Below are 19226 nucleotides of genomic sequence, written 5' to 3'. Positions count from 1 at the left end.
ATTGAATGAATTACAGGAAAAAATACAAACCCTCCAACCCAAAAAGGCATGTGGTGTTGATGGTATCCTCAATTAAATTATAAAATATACAGACTATATATTCAAATTTGCTATACTTAAACTCTTTAACATCATCCGTAGCTCTGGCACCTTCCCCAATATTTGGAACCAAGGACTGATCACCCCAATCCACAAATGTGGAAACAAATGTGACCTCAATAGCTATCATGGGATATATATTTACATTTACATTTAAGTCATTTAGCAGACGCTCTTATCCAGAGCGACTTACAAATTGGTGAATTCACCTTCTGACATCCAGTGGAACAGCCACTTTATAATAGTGCATCTAAATCATTAAGGGGGGGGGGGGTGGTGAGAAGGATTACTTATCTTATCCTAGGTATTCCTTGAAGAGGTGGGGTTTCAGGTGTCATATATGTCAATAGCATCCTTGGAAAAATCCTCTGCATTATTATTTACAGCAGACTTGTACATTTCCTCAGTGAAAACAATGTACTGAACAAATGTCAAATTGGCTTTTTACCAAATTACTCAATTTTGACTCAATTTGGCATGATGGTCTGCTATACAAATGGATGGAAACACTGTGTTTGGGGAAAAAACACGAGACATTATGTACATCCATGTACTCAAACAAAAGCCTGCAGTTAAAATAGGCAAAAAACACACAAATTTCTTTCCACTGAGCCGTGGGGTGAGACAGTGTTGCAACTTAAGCCCCACCCTCTTCACCATAATATCAACAAATTGGCGAGGGCACAGTCTGCAGCACCTGGCATCACCCTACTGGAATCTGAAGTCAAATGTCTACTGTTTGCTGATGTAACGTCTGCTGCCAAGTCAAACTCTCAAACACATAGATCCTCTGAACCCAGCTCACTCTCCAGACCCCAATCACCTGAATTCTGATCACCTGTTCACACACCTGTATGTCATTATCACACACTATTTAGTTCAGTTCTTTGCACCCCATTATTGTGAGGTATTGTTTGTTTTGTGACACTTCTATTCGGAGCTCTATTTCTCCTGTAATGTAATCCTCCCGTGTATGACAGTTTTGGCCTGCCTCACTAACAACACCTTTTGCCTATTCCCTTCATGTACTTTAGCCTATCAGATTTTCTGTTTTCAACCTATTGCCTGATCTCCTAGACAACGTTACTAGCCGTTTCCATGCCTGTACTGTTGCCTTTTTGGACCCCCTTTGTATGACCTTCTGCCTGCCCCTGGAACCAGCTACCTGCCTCCTCCTGTGGTCCTTTACCAATAAACGCCTGCTGCGCCCTGCGCTTGAAACCAGTTCTCTCCCATCGTGTTAATTTCTGTCCCCAACCAAGGAGGGCCTACAGCAGCACCTACGTAGATCTTCTGCACAGATTCTGTCAGACCTGGGCCGTAACAGTAAATCTCAGTAAGACAAAAATAATGGTGACCCAGAAAAGATCCAGTTGCCAGGACAAAAAAATGCAAATTCCGTCTAGACACCTTTGCCATAGAACTAACAAAAAACGATACATACCTCAGCCTAAACATCAGCGCCACAAGTAACTTCCACAAAGCTGTGAACGAGCTGACAGACAAGGCAAGAAGGGCCTTTTATGCCATCAAAAGAAACATCAAATTCGACATCCCATTTAGGATCTGGCAAAAAATACTTGAATCAGTTATAGAACCCTTTATGGTTGTGAGGTCTGGTGTTCCGCTCACCGACCAATAATTCATAAAATGAGACAAACACCAAATTGAGACTCTGTATGCAGAATTCTGCAGAAATATCCTCGATTTACAATGTAAAACACCCAATAATGCACGCAGAGCAGAATTAGTCCTGCTAATTATCAAAATCCAGAAAAAGCTGTTAAATTCTACAACCATCTAAAAGGAAGCAATTCCCAAACCTTCCATAACAAATCCATCACCTACAGAGAGATGAACCTGGAGAAGAACCACCTGATCCTGGGGCTGTGTTCACAAACACAAACAGACCCCACAGAGCCCCCGGACAGCAACACAAGATCCAACCAAATCATGTGAAAACAAAAAGATAATTACTTGACATATTGGAAAGAATTAACAACCAAAAAACAGAGCAAACTAAAATGCTACTTGGCCCTAAACAGAGAGTGCACAGTAGCAGAATACCTGACTACTGTGACTGACCCAAACTTAAGGAAATCTTTGTCTATGTACAGAGTCTGTGAGCATAGCCTTGCTATTTAGAAAGGCTGCCATAGGCAGACATGGCTCATGAGAACACAGGCTATGTGCACACTGCCCACAAAATGAGGTGGAAACTGAGCTGCACTTCCTAACCTCCTGCTAAATTTATGACCATATTAGAGACACATATTTCCCTCAAATTACACAGATCCACAAAGAATTCGAAAACTAATCCAATTTTGATAAACTCCCATATCTATGGGGTGAAAATCCACAGTGTGCCATCACAGCAGCAAGATTTGTGACCTGTTGCGACAAGAAAAGTGCAACCAGTGAAGAACACCACTGAATATGCAATCCAGATTTGTTTATTTATTTTCAATTTTTTACTTTAAACATCGTTACAACACTGTAATATGACATTTGAAATGTCTTCATTCTTTGGGAACTTCTGTGAATGTAATATTTACTGTACATTTTTATTGTTTATTTCACTTGTTTATTATCTACTTCACTTGCTTTGGCAATGTTAACATATGTTTCCCACGCCAATAAAGCCGTTGAATTGAATTGAGAGAAAACAGGGGAAAATGAGGATTAAGGGAAGAGGGAGGGAAAAAGAGAAAGGGATTTTTGAAGGGGCGGGGAAAGAGAAATTGGCTAGTGCTGAGGGATAGAGAAGGGGGAGAGGGCATGGGGAGAATAAGTAGGGTTAAGATAGTTACTGTAATTGCCTGTTAGTGTCCATAATGGCTAACTGTCTCTGCAGCGCTTCCTTTTCGTTTGGCTGATACATTCATCACAGCCTCCTGCATTGACCTTATCTATCACAGTTTCATTTCCTACAGAGTTATTTTTTATTTACAATTGTTTTCTCTTCTCCTCCCATCTGCCTTACGGGGTCTTCAGCTTCCTCCGCTTGCCCGATGAGTTGCATGCACCAGCCAGGCGAGCGCACCATCTGACCATCTCCACCACAGTCAGAAATTAATCAGGCGTTAAGGCAATGCCGGGAGTGATGTTTTGAGTCAAATCCATGACTCTGCCGGCTTAATTAGCGGTGAAATGGCGGCGAGTAATTGTCACGGCAACGAGCAAGGGTGTAAAAGGTCAGGTGTGCATGTTCTAAACCTCACCTGGACAAGATCGCATTAGCCTGTAGGGCCTGTAGGACGACTCTATTCCCTCCATCCACTGGGAAATAATTGAAAAATATATTCAGTGCCCTTAAACTACCCCTCGTTAATGATAAGGTGAAATGACATGGGAAAGCTATTATTATGACAATGTACTATCAATTCTATTATAAATGTGAATTAAATTGGGTCAATACACCTTTGTAAATGAATGACTCTATGATAGCAGCGTGGATGAAATAGGTCTGTGATATCTACACAATCTATTTCCTCCACAGCTCCTCCCTTCTCAACATTACTCAGGCCTATCATAATCACACAGCACTTTGGGCCTACGGCTCCTCCATACAGTGTCTGCTCTCAGATTGCTCCTGAATGGACACATGAAAACCGGTGGCCTAATCACTCCTATTATGTGCAGAGATGCTAGTACTTTGAAAAAACGACCAGCGCTTCATAAACACACTGATGTGGAATAGATTCAGGGCATACTGCTCTTGGTTGGTCAAAGCTCTTTATTGCCTTACTATTTTTTCATTGAAATTGTTAAAAGCATTATAACAAATTCGGCAACAAAGATCTTGTACTGTTGTGCATCTGTCCAGCATGGAGTGTGTCTCTAGTCTAGACCATAGGGCACATGTTTGTGCCCTATGGCACATGTTGAGTTGTTTGTTGGTTGTTTCATTGCTTTGTAGACATAACCAGTCTTCTGTGGAGAACATGCCACTTTTGTGGCATTTTTGCTCAGAGCACAGGGCTCTTGTTTAGAGCACAGTGTCTTTGAATGCTGTTCGCATGCACCCCATCATGTTGCTTTCAGTTTTTCTCGATGTGTTGCTCTCTGTGGAGTCTGATGTAAGATCCTGTGTCTCAGAGGAGAGCTGTGTCCAAAGCATTCCCACAAAGATCCCGTCTGGTTTTATCTAGTGGAGCGCGCTGCCAGAAAGGTCAGGGTATTTGAATTTCTGCTCAGGTCTAAAAAAATCAAATAATAAAGTCGGGTTAAATCAAACAAGCAGCGAGAGAGAAAAAAGGAGCGGCACATTAATTTCTGACATGTTCTCAAGATATAACAAAAAAAAAGAAGAAGAAACTCTGTACCTTTGGTAATCGCGTTTTCCCAAGACAGGCATGAGTTTTAGCGAGGCGGTGAACCAACTTCCCTCCATTCACAAACAGATGTTATCACATGGCATTTCACTGCCAGAAGTACCAAATGAAGGTGTTTGCTTTTTAAAATTGAGGTTGCAGGTGCGACGAGTCCCCCAAGGGCTCGCTCTCTCATCTTAAGGTGTTTCTTAAAACATACATCATATTAGTGACAGCCTAAACCCTTCAGGCTGGAGAGGTAGAAGACAAACATCTCCACGCAGACCCAACAACATCTTCAAATGCCTGAGGATGGGGAGTCCACACTCGTGTTCTTATCAGGGGAAACCTCTCAATCAGAGGCTGGGTTGGGCATTTCATGTAGTTATTTATTTTATTTAACCTTTATTATACTGTTTTTTTCTCATTGAGATAAAATCTATTTATCAAGAGAGACCTGGTCCAACAGCAGCAGGGGGAACAACGTTTCAGAAAATACAACTTTCAGACACTAACACAACATTGAACAAAACTATAGACACACATACAGTACAACAATTACATATCGCGTAAAGCAGCACACGTGTCATAACCAAATAAACAGCTGTCCTAAAGACAGTTACTCTCTTATGGGATATTTACATCGACCAAGTGTTTAAACTCCACCAACGTGACTAGATCATCAAATATTTAAATGTTTAGGAAAGAATTCCAGGACCACGAGTAACTAAAACTATTTCTATAATGACCTGTTCTAATTCTTGGTACTGTTAAAAGCAAATGAGAACGGGACTGTCATTTATTTACTGACCTGATTAAAAAATAATATAGATAAATTGGCATTTTACACAAACTTGACTTAGAAATCAGTATATACTAGTGTTTAAGCCTACGCAAGGTCAATGACGACCAGCCAACCGCACTGTAGAGATCACAATGATGTGTTAAATGTTTATGGTAATGGTGATTGGTTATGAACCTGAGGGCCGCATGATAGACTGAATCAAGTGCTCTCAGGGTAGTGGTTGAGGCCTGCGTATACAGTTGAAGTCATAAATTTGCATACACCTTAGCCAAATACATTTAAACTCAGTTTTTCACAATTCCTGACATTTAATCCTCGTAAAAATTCCCTGTGTTAGGTAAGTTAGGATCACCAATTTATTTTAAGAATGTGAAATGTCAAAATAATAGTAGAGAGAATGATTTATTTCAGCTTTTATTTATTTCATCACATTCCCAGTGGGTCAGACGTTTGCATACACTCAATTAGTATTTGGTTGCATTGCCTTTAAATTGTTTAACTTGGGTCAAACGTTTCGGGTAGCCTTTCACAAGCTTCCCACATTAAGCCGGGTGACTTTTGGCCCACTCCTCCTGACAGAGCTGGTGTAACTGAGTCAGGTTTGTAAGCCTCCTTACTCGCACATGTTTTTTCAGTTCTGCCCACAAATGTTCTATAGGATTGAGGTCAGGGCTTTGTGATGGCCACTCCAATACCTTGAATATGTTGTCCTTAAGCCATTTTCCCACAACTTTGGAACTATGCTTGGGGTCACTGTCCATTTGGAAGATCCATTTGCGACCAAGCTTTAACTTCCTGGCTGATGTCTTGAGATGTTTCTTCAATTTATCCACATTGTTCCTCCTCATGATTCCATCTATTTTGTGAAGTACACCAGTCCCTCCTGCATCAAAGCACCCCCACAACATGATGCTGCCACCCCCACAACATGATGCTGCCACTCCCGTTCTTCACGGTTGGGATGTTGTTCTTCGGCTTGCAATCCTCCCTCTTTTTCCTCCAAACATACCGATGGTCATTATGACCAAACAGTTCTATTTTTGTTTCATCAGGCCAGAGGACATATCTCCAAAAAGTACATTCTTTGTCCCCATGTCCAGTTGCAAACTGTAGTCTGGCTTTTTTATGCCGGTTTTGGAGCAGTGGCTTCTTCCTTGCTGAGCAGTCTTTCAGGTTAAGTCGATATAGGACTCGTTTTACAGTGGATATAGATACTTTTGTACATGTTTCCTCCAGCATCTTCACAAGGTCCTTTGCTGTTGTTCTGGAACTGATTTGCACCTTTCGCACAAAAGTATGTTCATCTCTAGGAGACAGAACACGTCTCCTTCCTGAGCGGTATGACGGCTGCGTGGTCCCATGGTGTTTATACTTGCATACTATTGTTTGTACAGATGAACGTGGTACCTTCAGGCTTTTGAAAATTGCTCCCAAGTATGAACCAGACTTGTGGACGTCTACAATTTTATTTCTGAGGTCTTGGCTGATTTCTTTTGATTTTCCCATGATGTCAAGCAAAGAGGCGCTGAGTTTCAAGGTAGGTCTTGAAATACATCCACAGGTACACCTCCAATTGACTTAAATGATGTCAGAAGCTTTTAAAGCCATGACATAATTTTCTGGAATTTTCCGAGCTGTTTAAAGGCACAGTCAACTTAGTGTATGTAAACGTCTGACCCACTGGAATTGTGATTCAGTGAATTATAAGTGAAATAATATGTCTGTAAACAATTGTTGGAAAAATTACTTGTGTCATGCACAAAGTAGATAACCGACTTGCCCAAACTATAGTTTGTTAACAAGAAATGTCAACTATATATATCACTCAAATCCAAAGCCACCAGTAATGTGCATTGTGGTGGTGTTGACGTGGTGATGGTGTTGAGTGGTGGTGATGTTGGAGTGTTGGTAGTTTTGGGTTGTTTTTTTTCTGATCTGTTGTGATTCTGTGTTATGATTTATGTATTTACAATGAAATTAAATATTGTTATGATATATAGTTTCTGGTGCTTACTAGAACACTTATGTTTGGTTGTGTTTATATACTGACAGTGCCTTAAGTCTTAGACATAGTGATTCCATGAATTACTGAAGTGGTTTCCTGCTGTAATTACACATACACCCAGGGACAAAGGCTGTGTAATGTGAAGTGGCACTAGAGACAGCTGTACAAATGGTTTGTTGTATGGACTTTTTTTCTCTCCTTCTCCTTCACTGAATGTCGGATAATGTACCTGTAAGAAAGTGATACACATGTATTTAGGTAATTTTCACTTTGGATGTGTATCACACAAAACACCCTAGTTTGGTGTTGTTAACAACCCAACAATTTCCTCGTACAGAAATCACAGGATGGAATTGGGGCATTGCTGTTCACACCTGAGTCAGAGAACGCCGTGAGAAAGTGAAGGAGTTGAGGAGGAAATGGGCTGTTGTTGCCGTTTTAAAACCCCTTACCTTTGATAGAGAGATGGTATATAAAACGGTGAGCTAGCTAGCTAACTCCTGCTTCAAGGCCCTCAGGGGCTTTGCTCAATTATGCCGTGCTAATCGTCCTACTGCTCATGGACTTTGTTTTGGCTGGGCCCAGGAAGTAGTGCTCTGCTGGCAGTTCAATAGTGGTCATTGATCAAGCCTGGCGGAGCGCTTTGAGACCTACAGGGAATGTTTGAGAGAGAACAGAGAGGGAGAGAAAAGAGGTAGGGGAGATTAGCAAAATGAGATTGTTTCTCAGAAAAACTAAAGAATGGAGATCCTCTGCCAGGAAAGGTGGTTTGTGTGTGTGTGTGTGTGTGTGTGTGTGTGTGTGTGTGTGTGTGTGTGTGTGTGTGTGTGTGTGTGTGTGTGTGTGTGTGTGTGTGTGTGTGTGTGTGTGTGTGTGTGTGTGTGTGTGTGTGTGTGTCTGTATTTCCAAGTGGAAGTTGCAGTTGGGGGAAGAAAGAAAAGCTGTTGTATTCATTTTTCACAAAGCCAGTCTCAGTTCACATAATTACATGCAGACTAGAAATGTATCAACAACTGTAAACACATGACTGACATTCTCTCTCCCTCTCTCTCCATCCCTCTTTCACACACTCCTTTCTCTATCGTAGTGAACAAACACAAGCCATGGATTGAGACGTCGTACCATGGGGTAATCACAGAGAACATGGATATCGTCCTACTGGACCCTCCCCTGGTGGCCCTGGACAAAGACGCCCCCGTGCCCTACGCAGGTATGGTAAACCCCACTGCTGTGTGATTTGGTATTTTGGTATTTTATTAGCATCCCCATTAGCGAAAGCAGCAGCAACTCTTCCTTGGGTCCACACAAAACATGAAAAGTGGTGGAATGGTACCAAGTTGTGATGAATGGGTGAGCGAAGTACCAAGTTGTGATGAATGGGTGAGCGAAGTACCAAGTTGTGATGAATGGGTGAGCGAAGTACCAAGTTGTGATGAATTGATTAGCGTCATTCATTCAGAGGACAATTTACTCGCTCTTAACTGCTGTGGTTGACCTTGGTTCTTGGAAGCTCTTGTAAATCTTTAAAATAAAATGCATTAAGCCGGAACATGTCATTTCATACTTCTGCTTTCCAAGAAAATAAAACAGAATGTATAATTTCTTATTTAAAACCACTAGCTTTAAACTAGTACTACCAAACACATTCATATGAAAGCTATTCACTCCCTTATGTCCTTTAACCATGTATGAAACCAATACTAACATGTTTCCCTCTTAGTAGTGCAAATACAATTAGATTGAATCAATGTGATGGTGAACAATCCCCTATTGGGTTGCCAGTCCCAGTGGGTTGTCATTAGCTACAGGCTAACTGGCCAGCCGGGCTCCACTGCCTCCTGCCAGGCCTCTTGATGTGGCCAAGGCCTCAGTGCGGGGTTGGCGCCCACTCTCAGAACCCCTCAGGCTGGGTTGGAGCAGCTCTGATGTAGGCTGGCGAGAAGGATGGCTGGCTGGATATGGTTGTCTGAGTTTTCCTTCTAGTATGTGGAGACAGTGTAGTGGCCTGAGAGGGTTGCCTGTAATGGCCACCCTACAGGGAGAGAGAGAGACAGAGAGAGAGAGAAATAACATATGGAATCAGGTAGTAACCAAAATATGAAAATAATGGTGGCCCATTTGCCAGGACCATGAACACAAATTCCGTCTAGACACTGTTGCCCTAGAGCACACAAACAACTATACATACCTTGGCCTAAACATCAGTGCCACAGGTAACTTCCACAAAGCTGTGAAGCTGTGAATGATCTGAGAGACAAGGCAAGAAGGGCCTTCAATGCCATCAAAAGGAACATACATTTTGACATACCAGTTAAGATCTGGCAAAAAACACTTGAATCAATTAAAGAAACCATTGCCCTTTAAGGTTGTGAGATCTGGTGTCCGCTCACCAACCAAGAATTCACAAAATGGGACAAACACAAACTTGAGACTCTGCATGCAGAATTCTGCAAAAATATCCTCCGTGTACAATTTAAAACACCAAATAATGCCTGCAGAGCAGAATTAGGCCGATACCCGCTAATCCAGAAAATAGCTCTTAAATTCTACAACCACCTAAAAGGAAGCGATTCCCAAACCTTCCATACCAAGCCATCACCTACAGAGAAAGTAACCTGGAGAAGTGTCCCCTAAGCAAACGGGTCCTGGGGCTCTGTTCACTAACAGACCACACAGAAAGCAAAAAGATAATTACTTGACACATTGGAAAGAATTGACAAAAAAAACAGAGCAAACTAGAATGCTTTTTGGTCCTAAACAGAGAGTACACAGTGGCAGAATACCTGACCACTGTGACTGACCCAAACGTAAGGAAATATTTGACTATGTACAGACTCAGTGAGCATAACCTTGCTATTGAGAAAGGCAGCCAAAGGCAGACCTTGCTCTCAAGAGAAGACAGGCTATGTGCACACTGCCCACAAAATGAGGTGGAATCTGAGATGCACTTCCTAATCTCCTGCAAAATGTATGACCATATTAGAGATACATATTTCCCTCAGATTACACAGACCTCCAAAGAATTCAAAAACAATTCCAATTTTGACAAACTCCCATATCTATTGGGTGAAATACCACAGTGTGTCATCACAGCAGCAATATTTGTGACCTGTTGCCACAAGAAAAGGGCAACCAGTGAAGAACAAACAACATTGTAAATACAACCTATATTTATGTTTATTTATTTTCCCTTTTGTACTTTACTATTTGCACATCATTACAACACGGTATATAGACATACTATGACATTTGAAATGTCTATATTATTTTGGACATTTTGTGAACTTTTGATCTACTGTAAATTTCACATTAGTTTATTAACTATTTCACTTGCTTTGCCAATGTTAACGTATGTTTCTTCTGTTAATAGGAATTGAATTCAATTGAGAGAGAGAATTGAGTGAGAGATAGAGATTAGACAGCAGGGAAGGAGTTGGCTGACACACTTTATCTCTCTCTCTCTCCCTCTCTCTATCATATTTCTTTCACACTTCTCTCTCCTCTCAGGTTATCTTCTGTACACCACCCATACATTGTCACAACACAACTGATTGGCTCAAACGCATTAAGAAATAAAGAAATTTAGCAAAGCACACCTGTTAATTGAAATGCATCTACCATGAATATGTTAGAGAGAATGCCAAGTGTGTGCAAAGCTGTCATCAAAGCAAAGGATGGCTACTTTGAATAGTCGTTTAACAGAAAATAGTAAAAATAAAGAAAAACCATTGATGACTAGGTGTGTACAAACGTTTTATTGGTACTGTACATAATACACAAAAGTGAAAGAAACAATTAACAGTAAAAATTACACCCACACAAGTACATTTCAAATTATATCATATTATGTCTACATTCAGTATATATATATATATCCCATTTAGCAGACGCTTTTGTCCAAAGCGACTTACAAGTCGGCTGGGGCCACTACTTTTACATATGGGTGGTCCTAGCGGGAAACGAACCCACGACGCTTGGCGTTGCAAGCGCCATGCTCTACCGACTGAGCCACACAGGACCTGTTGCAATGATGTGCAAATTGTTCTCTCTCCCTCTCTCTCTGAGATGTGGTCATGAGTATCTTCTGGAGACACAGTCGGTGCTCACAGTCAGTCAGTAATTAACTGAAGGGAGTTTTATTTTAGGTGGCTTTGCCTAGGTACCATTCACACCTCATTAATTTCAATGCCTTGACTTAATACCTCTTTCTCCCTCTCTCTGACTGACTCAATGTCAGACAGCGCACACACACACACAGGCCCATAACAGGCCCATTGGAAATTATGTCCAGCAATTCCAACTGCTAAACTTCACATGGGCTTCTTAAGAGTCTACATGAACCTTTAAGCAATAGTGGATAATTAGTCAATCAGCTCCCACCAACTGGAGTGTCCATTATACTGCTTTTCCAGAGAGGCTGTTGGTGCGGCTGCTACTTTACAGCAGAGGGTGGGTCATTACGTATTGAGTGAACCGGGGTTAATAGCTAGGCTGTACAGAGAGCTGCATTACAGCCACAGGCTACAGCCTCTCCTCACTTACTAATGTGGCTGAATGGGTAGGGTCGCAGCGGGGAGACACAAGCACGTACGCAGACACACACAAAATGCAAATGCACTCTTTCTGAATGTTCACTTGTGAAATCAGTCAGTCTTCCTATCCTTTGGTGTTCTACTAGACTCCGGTGCATCATACACACCCATATACACACAAACACACATGCATTTTCCAATCACTTGAGGGATCCAGTTCATCTTGTAAAGTTGTGCTGATGTGTCTATTCATCAGCACTCGTTATGTTTCACTGCTCCCCCTCGGTGGTGCTCTGTGTGGTGTGACTATGTCTGCTTTAGTTAGCTGGTTCCTACAGTTGTTCCTATCATTTCAGTATACCTATATGGACTGTAACTGCAGGTGCACAAGTTCACTTCTACATGTGATATGTTATTATGTTCTATGGCCCTCAAAATCAAATCTGGACCTCAAAACTAGTTCCAGGGACTGATTTAGACCTGGGACACCAGGTAGCTGCAATTGATTATCAAGTAGAACAGAAAACCAGCAGTAGTCCGGACCTCGTAGGGTAAGGTTTGAATACCCCGGTTCTATGGTATGCACAGTCCTATTTACCACCATTACATAGATACAGTGACATTGGTGCCATATTCAATCAAAACCAATAATCAGAACCTGACAAACAACCTCAGGCAAAATATTTCTATATCACTAGATTCAATAAAATATCTGGACTCACGAAACATCATCACACATACATTTACTTTATTTGATAAGTTTCCTATTTCAGACAGATGCTCTGTCCCTCCCTATTCACTGGTAGCTAACAGCAAGAGTCTTCTATCTGGGTGGGACTGTCTGGTAATGTGATGAGCGTCTGAGGATCCTCGTAATGACGCCGAGTAAACAGATACGAGCGAACACACAGTGGGGCTAATGTGTTGTGATTAATTAGCCTCCGTCGTGCTGTCGGTCTGAATGGGAGACAGAGAGCTAGCGTAACACTCCTCCACACACTGCTAATGACAAACAGCCTGTAATTAGCCTAGCGGATAGCGCCTAGCGGATAGCGCCTAGCGGTTAGCGGCTCCTCCTCACCATACAGCAGGCTAGGGCTGAATGGTGGATAGAGAGCATTAAACAGCCTCTCATTACCCTAGTGGGTAGCGCCTAGCGGGTAGCACCTAGCGGATAGCGGCTCCTCCTCACCATACAGCAGACTAGGAGTGGATGATGGATAGATAACATTAGCATAGTATTAAACCTGCATTATGTGTCAATTAATGTATAGCGATTATCATATTTTAGGGAAGACCCAGATGCAGACAGTGTCAATGTAACAACGTTTATTACTAGAACGGGGGCATGCAAAATCACAGGTCAAGGGCAGGCAGAGGTCGGTAATCCAGATCAGAGTCCAAAAGGTACAGAATGGCAGGCGATCTCAGGGTCAGGGCAGGCAGAGGTCAATAAATCCAGTGTGATGTGACAATGTACAGAACGGCAGGCAGGGTCAGGGCTGGCAGAATGGTCAAAACCGGGAAAACTAGAAAACAGGGACTAGAAACAGACATGCGCAAGGGGAAAAACACTGGCAGTAGACAAACAGAGAACACAGTTATAAATACACTGGGGTTAATGGAGAAGATGAGCGACACCTGGAGGGGGGTGAAGACAAGCACAAAGACAGGTGAAACAGATTAGGGTGTGACAGTGATGATTTATTGTTTTGTAATGTGATGGAGTGTAGCCTAATATGGGCTTGTGTAGCAAAATTCCATTCCATTAGTCATTGGTTCCACTGGAGATGGTTGGAACATTCAAATGGGCATTCCAACATTGAAGCCACTGTGTTTCAGCCCTGACAGTGTATTAACTTGTCCCGCCAGTGATTCAATTCATTGAATTAACATATTTTCAGTCACAGAGTATACCTATGGTACCTATCTGGCATGTTAATTTAGAGTGATTAAAGATTATGAATTAAGATGTAGAAAAAAAACATGTTGGATTAGAGATGCCCTAAAGACCCTTTGTGCCTTTGAAAACTAAGTTAATGAGTGGAGGAAAAGATGGGAGAGGCTAGAGGGTTGCTTTTAATATACTAATAGATGTTTTGAACAGGTACCGCTGTCTCTATATTCCTTCAGAACCCAGGAGTTCAAAGACGAAGCTTGAAAAACTTAATTAAAAAGAAACAGATTCATAAAAAAAATTACGAGAGAGAGAAATATTAGGTCTGTTCCGAGGCAGGCCAATGCCTCTCCTCTTTCGACTCGTTCATTCCTTTTCTCAATTTCTCTGACTGGTAATTAAAAACCATCCCTCATGTGCTCTGCCATTTGTGGAGGACTGGACTTTGACTCCTGGACAGTGCCTCAAATTGCTTTCTCTCTCTCTCTCTTTCTCTCTCTGTCTCTTCACCCATCTCTCATGCTACCACTCAAACTCAATATGTGATCAGTTATAGTACACATTATATACAGTGCATTCGGGAAGTATTCTGACCCTTTGAATTTTTCCACATTTTGTTACTTTACAGCCTTATTCTTAAATGTATTACATTGTACTTTTCCCCCTGATCAATACCCCATAATGACAAAACAAAAACAGGTTTACAGTGGGGCAAAAAAGTATTTAGTCAGCCACCAATTGTGCAAGTTCTCCCACTTAAAAAGATGAGAGAGGCCTGTAATTTTCAGCATAGGTACACTTCAACTATGCCAGACAAAATGAAAAAAAAAATCCAGAAAATCACATTGTAAGATTTTTAATGAAATTATTTGCAAATTATGGTGGGAAATAAGTATTTGGTCAATAACAAAAGTTGATCACAATACTTTGTTAATTATATACCCTTTGTTGGCAATGACAGAGGTCAAACATTTTCTGTAAGTCTTCACAAGGTGCATGCTTTTCAACCGATCGCTGCCTGCACCCGCATGCCCGACTAGCATCACCACCCTGGATGGTTCCGACCTTGAATATGTGGACATCTGTAAGTACCTAGGTGTCTGGCTAGACTGTAAACTCTCCTTCCAGACTCATATCAAACATCTCCAATCGAAAATCAAATCAAGAGTCGGCTTTCTATTCCGCAACAAAGCCTCCTTCACTCACGCCGCCAAACTTACCCTAGTAAAACTGACTATCCTACCGATCCTCGACTTTGATGTCATCTACAAAATTGCTTCCAACACTCTACTCAGCAAACTGGATGCAGTTTATCACAGTGCCATCTGTTTTGTCACTAAAGCACCTTATACCACCCACCACTGCGACTTGTATGCTCTAGTCGGCTGGCCCTCGCTACATATTCGTCGCCAGACCCACTGGCTCCAGGTCATCTACAAGTCCATGCTAGGTAAAGCTCCGCCTTATCTCAGTTCACTGGTCACGATGGCAACACCCATCCGTAGCACGCGCTCCAGCAGGTGTATCTCATCTGATCATCCCTAAAGCCAACACCTCATTTGGCCGCCTTTCGTTCCAGTACTCTGCTGCCTGTGACTGGAACAAATTGCAAAAATCGCTGAAGTTGGAGACTTTTATCTCCCTCACCAACTTCAAACATCTGCTATCTGAGCAGCTAACCGATCGCTGCAGCTGTACATAGTCTATTGGTAAATAGCCCACCCATTTTCACCTACCGCATCCCCATACTGTTTTTATTTATTTACTTTTCTGCTCTTTTGCACATCAATATCTCTACCTGTACATGACCATCTGATCATTTATCACTCCAGTGTTAATCTGCAAAATTGTAATTATTCGCCTGCCTCCTCATGCCTTTTGCACACAATGTATATAGACTCTCCTTTTTTTCTACTGTGTTATTGACTTGTTAATTGTTTACTCCATGTGTAACTCTGTGTTGTCTGTTCACACTGCTATGCTTTATCTTGGCCAGGTCGCAGTTGCAAATGAGAACTTGTTCTCAACTAGCCTACCTGGTTAAATAAAGGTGAAATAAATAAAAAAGTAGGTATGGTGTTCTTTGGATGCAACTCAGCATTCTTTGTCCTCCAAACACGACAAGTTGAGTTTTTACCAAAAAGTTATATTTTGGTTTCATCTGACCATATGACATTCTCCCAATCTTCTTCTGGATCATCCAAATGCTCTCTAGCAAACTTCAGACGGGCCTGGACATGTACTGGCTTAAGCAGGGGGACACGTCTGGCACTGCAGGATTTGAGTCCCTGGCAGCGTAGTGTGTTAATGATGCTAGGCTTTGTTACTTTGGTCCCAGCTCTCTGCAGGTCATTCACTTGGTCCCCCCGTGTGGTTCTGGGATTTTTGCTCACCATTCTTGTGATCATTTTGACCCCACGTGGTGAGATCTTGCTTAAAGCCCCATATCGAGGGACATTATCAGTGGTCTTGTATGTCTTCCATTTCCTAATAATTGCTCCCACAGTTGATTTCTTCAAAACAAGCTGCTTACCTATTGCAGATTCAGTCTTCTAAGCCTGGTGCAGGTCTACAATTTTGTTTCTGGTGTCCCTTGACAGTTCTTTGGTCTTGGCCATAGTGGAGTTTGGAATGTGACTGTTTGAGGTTGTGGACAGGTGTCTTTTATACTGATAACAAGTTCAAACAGGTGCCATTAATACAGGTAACGAGTGGAGGACAGAGGAACTTCTTAAAGAAGAAGTTACAGGTCTGTGAGAGCCAGAAATCTTGCTTGTTTGTAGGTGACCATAAAAAATAAAAATCCAACAATGTGAATTTCTGGATTTTTTTCCCTCATTTTGTCTGTCATAGTTGAAGTGTACCTATGATGAAAATTACAGGCCTCTCTCATCTTTTTAAGTGGGAGAACTTGCACAATTGGTGACTGACTAAATACTTTTTGCCCCATTGTATATACATTTTTGCAAATGTATTATACAGTGCCTTGCGAAAGTATTCGGCCCCTTGAACTTTGCGACCTTTTGCCACATTTCAGGCTTCAAATATAAAGAAATAAAACTGTATTTCTTTGTGAAGAATCAACAACAAGTGGGACACAATCATGAAGTGGAACGACATTTATTGGATATTTCAAACTTTTTTAACAATTTAAAAACTGAAAAATTGGGCGTGCAAAATTATTCAGCCCCCTTAAGTTAATACTTTGTAGCGCCACCTTTTGCTGCGATTACAGCTGTATTTCGCTTGGGGTATGTCTCTATCAGTTTTGCACATCGAGAGACTGAAATTTTTTCCCATTCCTCCTTGCAAAACAGCTCGAGCTCAGTGAGGTTGGATGGAGAGCATTTGCGAACAGCAGTTTTCAGTTCTTTCCACAGATTCTCGATTGGATTCAGGTCTGGACTTTGACTTGACCATTCTAACACCTGGATATGTTTATTTTTGAACCATTCCATTGTAGATTTTGCTTTATGTTTTGGATCATTGTCTTGTTGGAAGACAAATCTCCGTCCCAGTCTCAGGACTTTTGCAGACTCCATCAGGTTTTCTTCCAGAATGGTCCTGTATTTGGCTCCATCCATCTTCCCATCAATTTTAACCATCTTCCCTGTCCCTGCTGAAGAAAAGCAGGCCCAAACCATGATGCTGCCACCACCATGTTTGGTATGGTGTGGTCAGGGTGATGAGCTGTGTTGCTTTTACGCCAAACATAACATTTTGCATTGTTGCCAAAAAGTTCGATTTTGGTTTCATCTGACCAGAGCACCTTCTTCCATATGTTTGGTGTGTCTCCCAGGTGGCGTGTGGCAAACTTTAAACTACACTTTTAATGGATATCTTTAAGAAATGGTTTTCTTCTTGCCACTCTTCCATAAAGGCCAGATTTGTGCAATATACGACTGATTGTTGTCCTATGGACAGAGTCTCCCACCTCAGCTGTAGATCTCTGCAGTTCATCCAGAGTGATCATGGGCCTCTTGGCTGCATCTCTGATCAGTCTTCTCCTTGTATGAGCTGAAAGTTTAGAGGGACCAGGTCTTGGTAGATTAGATTTGCAGTGGTCTGATACTCCTTCCATTTCAGTATTATCGCTTGCACAGTGCTCCTTTGGATGTTTAAAGCTTGGGAAATATTTTTGTATCCAAATCTGGCTTTAAACTTCTTCACAACAGTATCTCGGACCTGCCTGGTGTGTTCCTTGTTCTTCATGATGCTCGCTGCGCTTTTAACGGACCTCTGAGGCTATCGCAGTGCAGGTGCATTTATACGGAGACTTGATTACACACAGGTGGATTGTATTTATCATCATTAGTCATTTAGGTCAACATTGGATCATTCAGAGATCCTCACTGAACTTCTGGAGAGAGTTTGCTGCACTGAAAGTAAAGGGGCTGAATAATTTTGCACGCCCAATTTTTCAGTTTTTGATTTGTTAAAAAAGTTTGAAATATCCAATAAATGTCATTCCACTTCATGATTGTGTCCCACTTGTTGTTGATTCTTCACAAAAAATACAGTTTTATATCTTTATGTTTGAAGCCTGAAATGTGGCAAAAGGTTGCAAAGTTCAAGGGGGCCGAATACTTTCGCAAGGCACTGTACATAAAAAACTGATATGACATTAACTCAGTACTTTTTTAAGCAATTACAGCCTTGAGTCTTGGCTATTAAGCTACAAGCATGGCACACCTTTATTTGAGGAGTTTCTCCCATTCTTCTCTGCAGATCCTCTCAAGCTGTGTCAGGTTGGATGGGGAACGTCGCTGCACAGATATTTTCTCCCCAGAGATATTCGATCGGGTTCAAGTCCTGGATCTGGCTGGGCCACTCTGCCACTTCTGCGTTGTCTTGGCTGTGTGCTTAGGGTCATTGTCCTGTTGGAAGGTGAACTTTCACCCCAATCTGAGGTCCTCAGTGCTCTGGAGCAGGTTTTCATCAAGGATCTCTCTGTACTTCATTCTGTTCATCTTTCCCTCGATCCTGACTAGTCTCCCAGTCCCTGCTGCTGAAAAACATCCCCACAGCATTATGCTGCCACCACCATGCTTCACCATAGGGATGGTGCCAGGTTTCATCCAGACGTGACGCTTGGCATTCATGCCAATTATTTCAGTCTTGGTTTCATCAGACCAGAGAATCTTATTTCTCATGGTATGAGAGTCCTTTAGGTGCCTTTTGGCAAACCCCAAGCAGGCTGTCATGTGCCTTTTACTGAGGAGTGGCTTCTGTCTGGCCACTCTACTATAAAGGCCTAGGAAGAGTGTTAGTGGTTCCAAACTTCTTCCAATTAAGAATGGAGGCCACTGTGTTCTTGGCAACCTTCAATTCTGCAGAAATCTTTTGGTACCCTTCCCCAGATCTGTGCCTTGACACAATCCTGTGTTGGAAGTTTATGGACCATTTATTTGACTTCATGTCTTGGTTTTTTGCTCTGATATGCACTGTAAACCTTGGGACCTTATATAGACAGGTGTGTGTCTTTCCAAATCATGTCCAACCAATTTAATTTACCACAGGTGGATTCCAATCAAGTTGTAGAAAAATCTCAAGCATTATCAATGGAAACGGGATT

General features: G+C 41.8%; 1 protein-coding gene across 1 annotated transcript in view; it reads left to right on the top strand.

Moving 5' to 3' along the window:
- Window positions 1-19226, top strand: part of LOC135553107 (calsyntenin-2-like) — a 509523-nt gene that overhangs the window by 205222 nt on the left and 285075 nt on the right. Inside the window, exon 2 of the mRNA XM_064985212.1 lies at window positions 8310-8432. Within this exon, the coding sequence (XP_064841284.1) occupies window positions 8310-8432 (123 nt within the window). The remainder of the gene's footprint in view (window positions 1-8309; window positions 8433-19226) is intronic.

The sequence above is a fragment of the Oncorhynchus masou genome, chromosome 13, assembly GCF_036934945.1.
Source record: "Oncorhynchus masou masou isolate Uvic2021 chromosome 13, UVic_Omas_1.1, whole genome shotgun sequence".
Taxonomy (NCBI): domain Eukaryota; kingdom Metazoa; phylum Chordata; class Actinopteri; order Salmoniformes; family Salmonidae; genus Oncorhynchus; species Oncorhynchus masou.
This window is presented reverse-complemented; position numbering and strand designations above follow the sequence as displayed.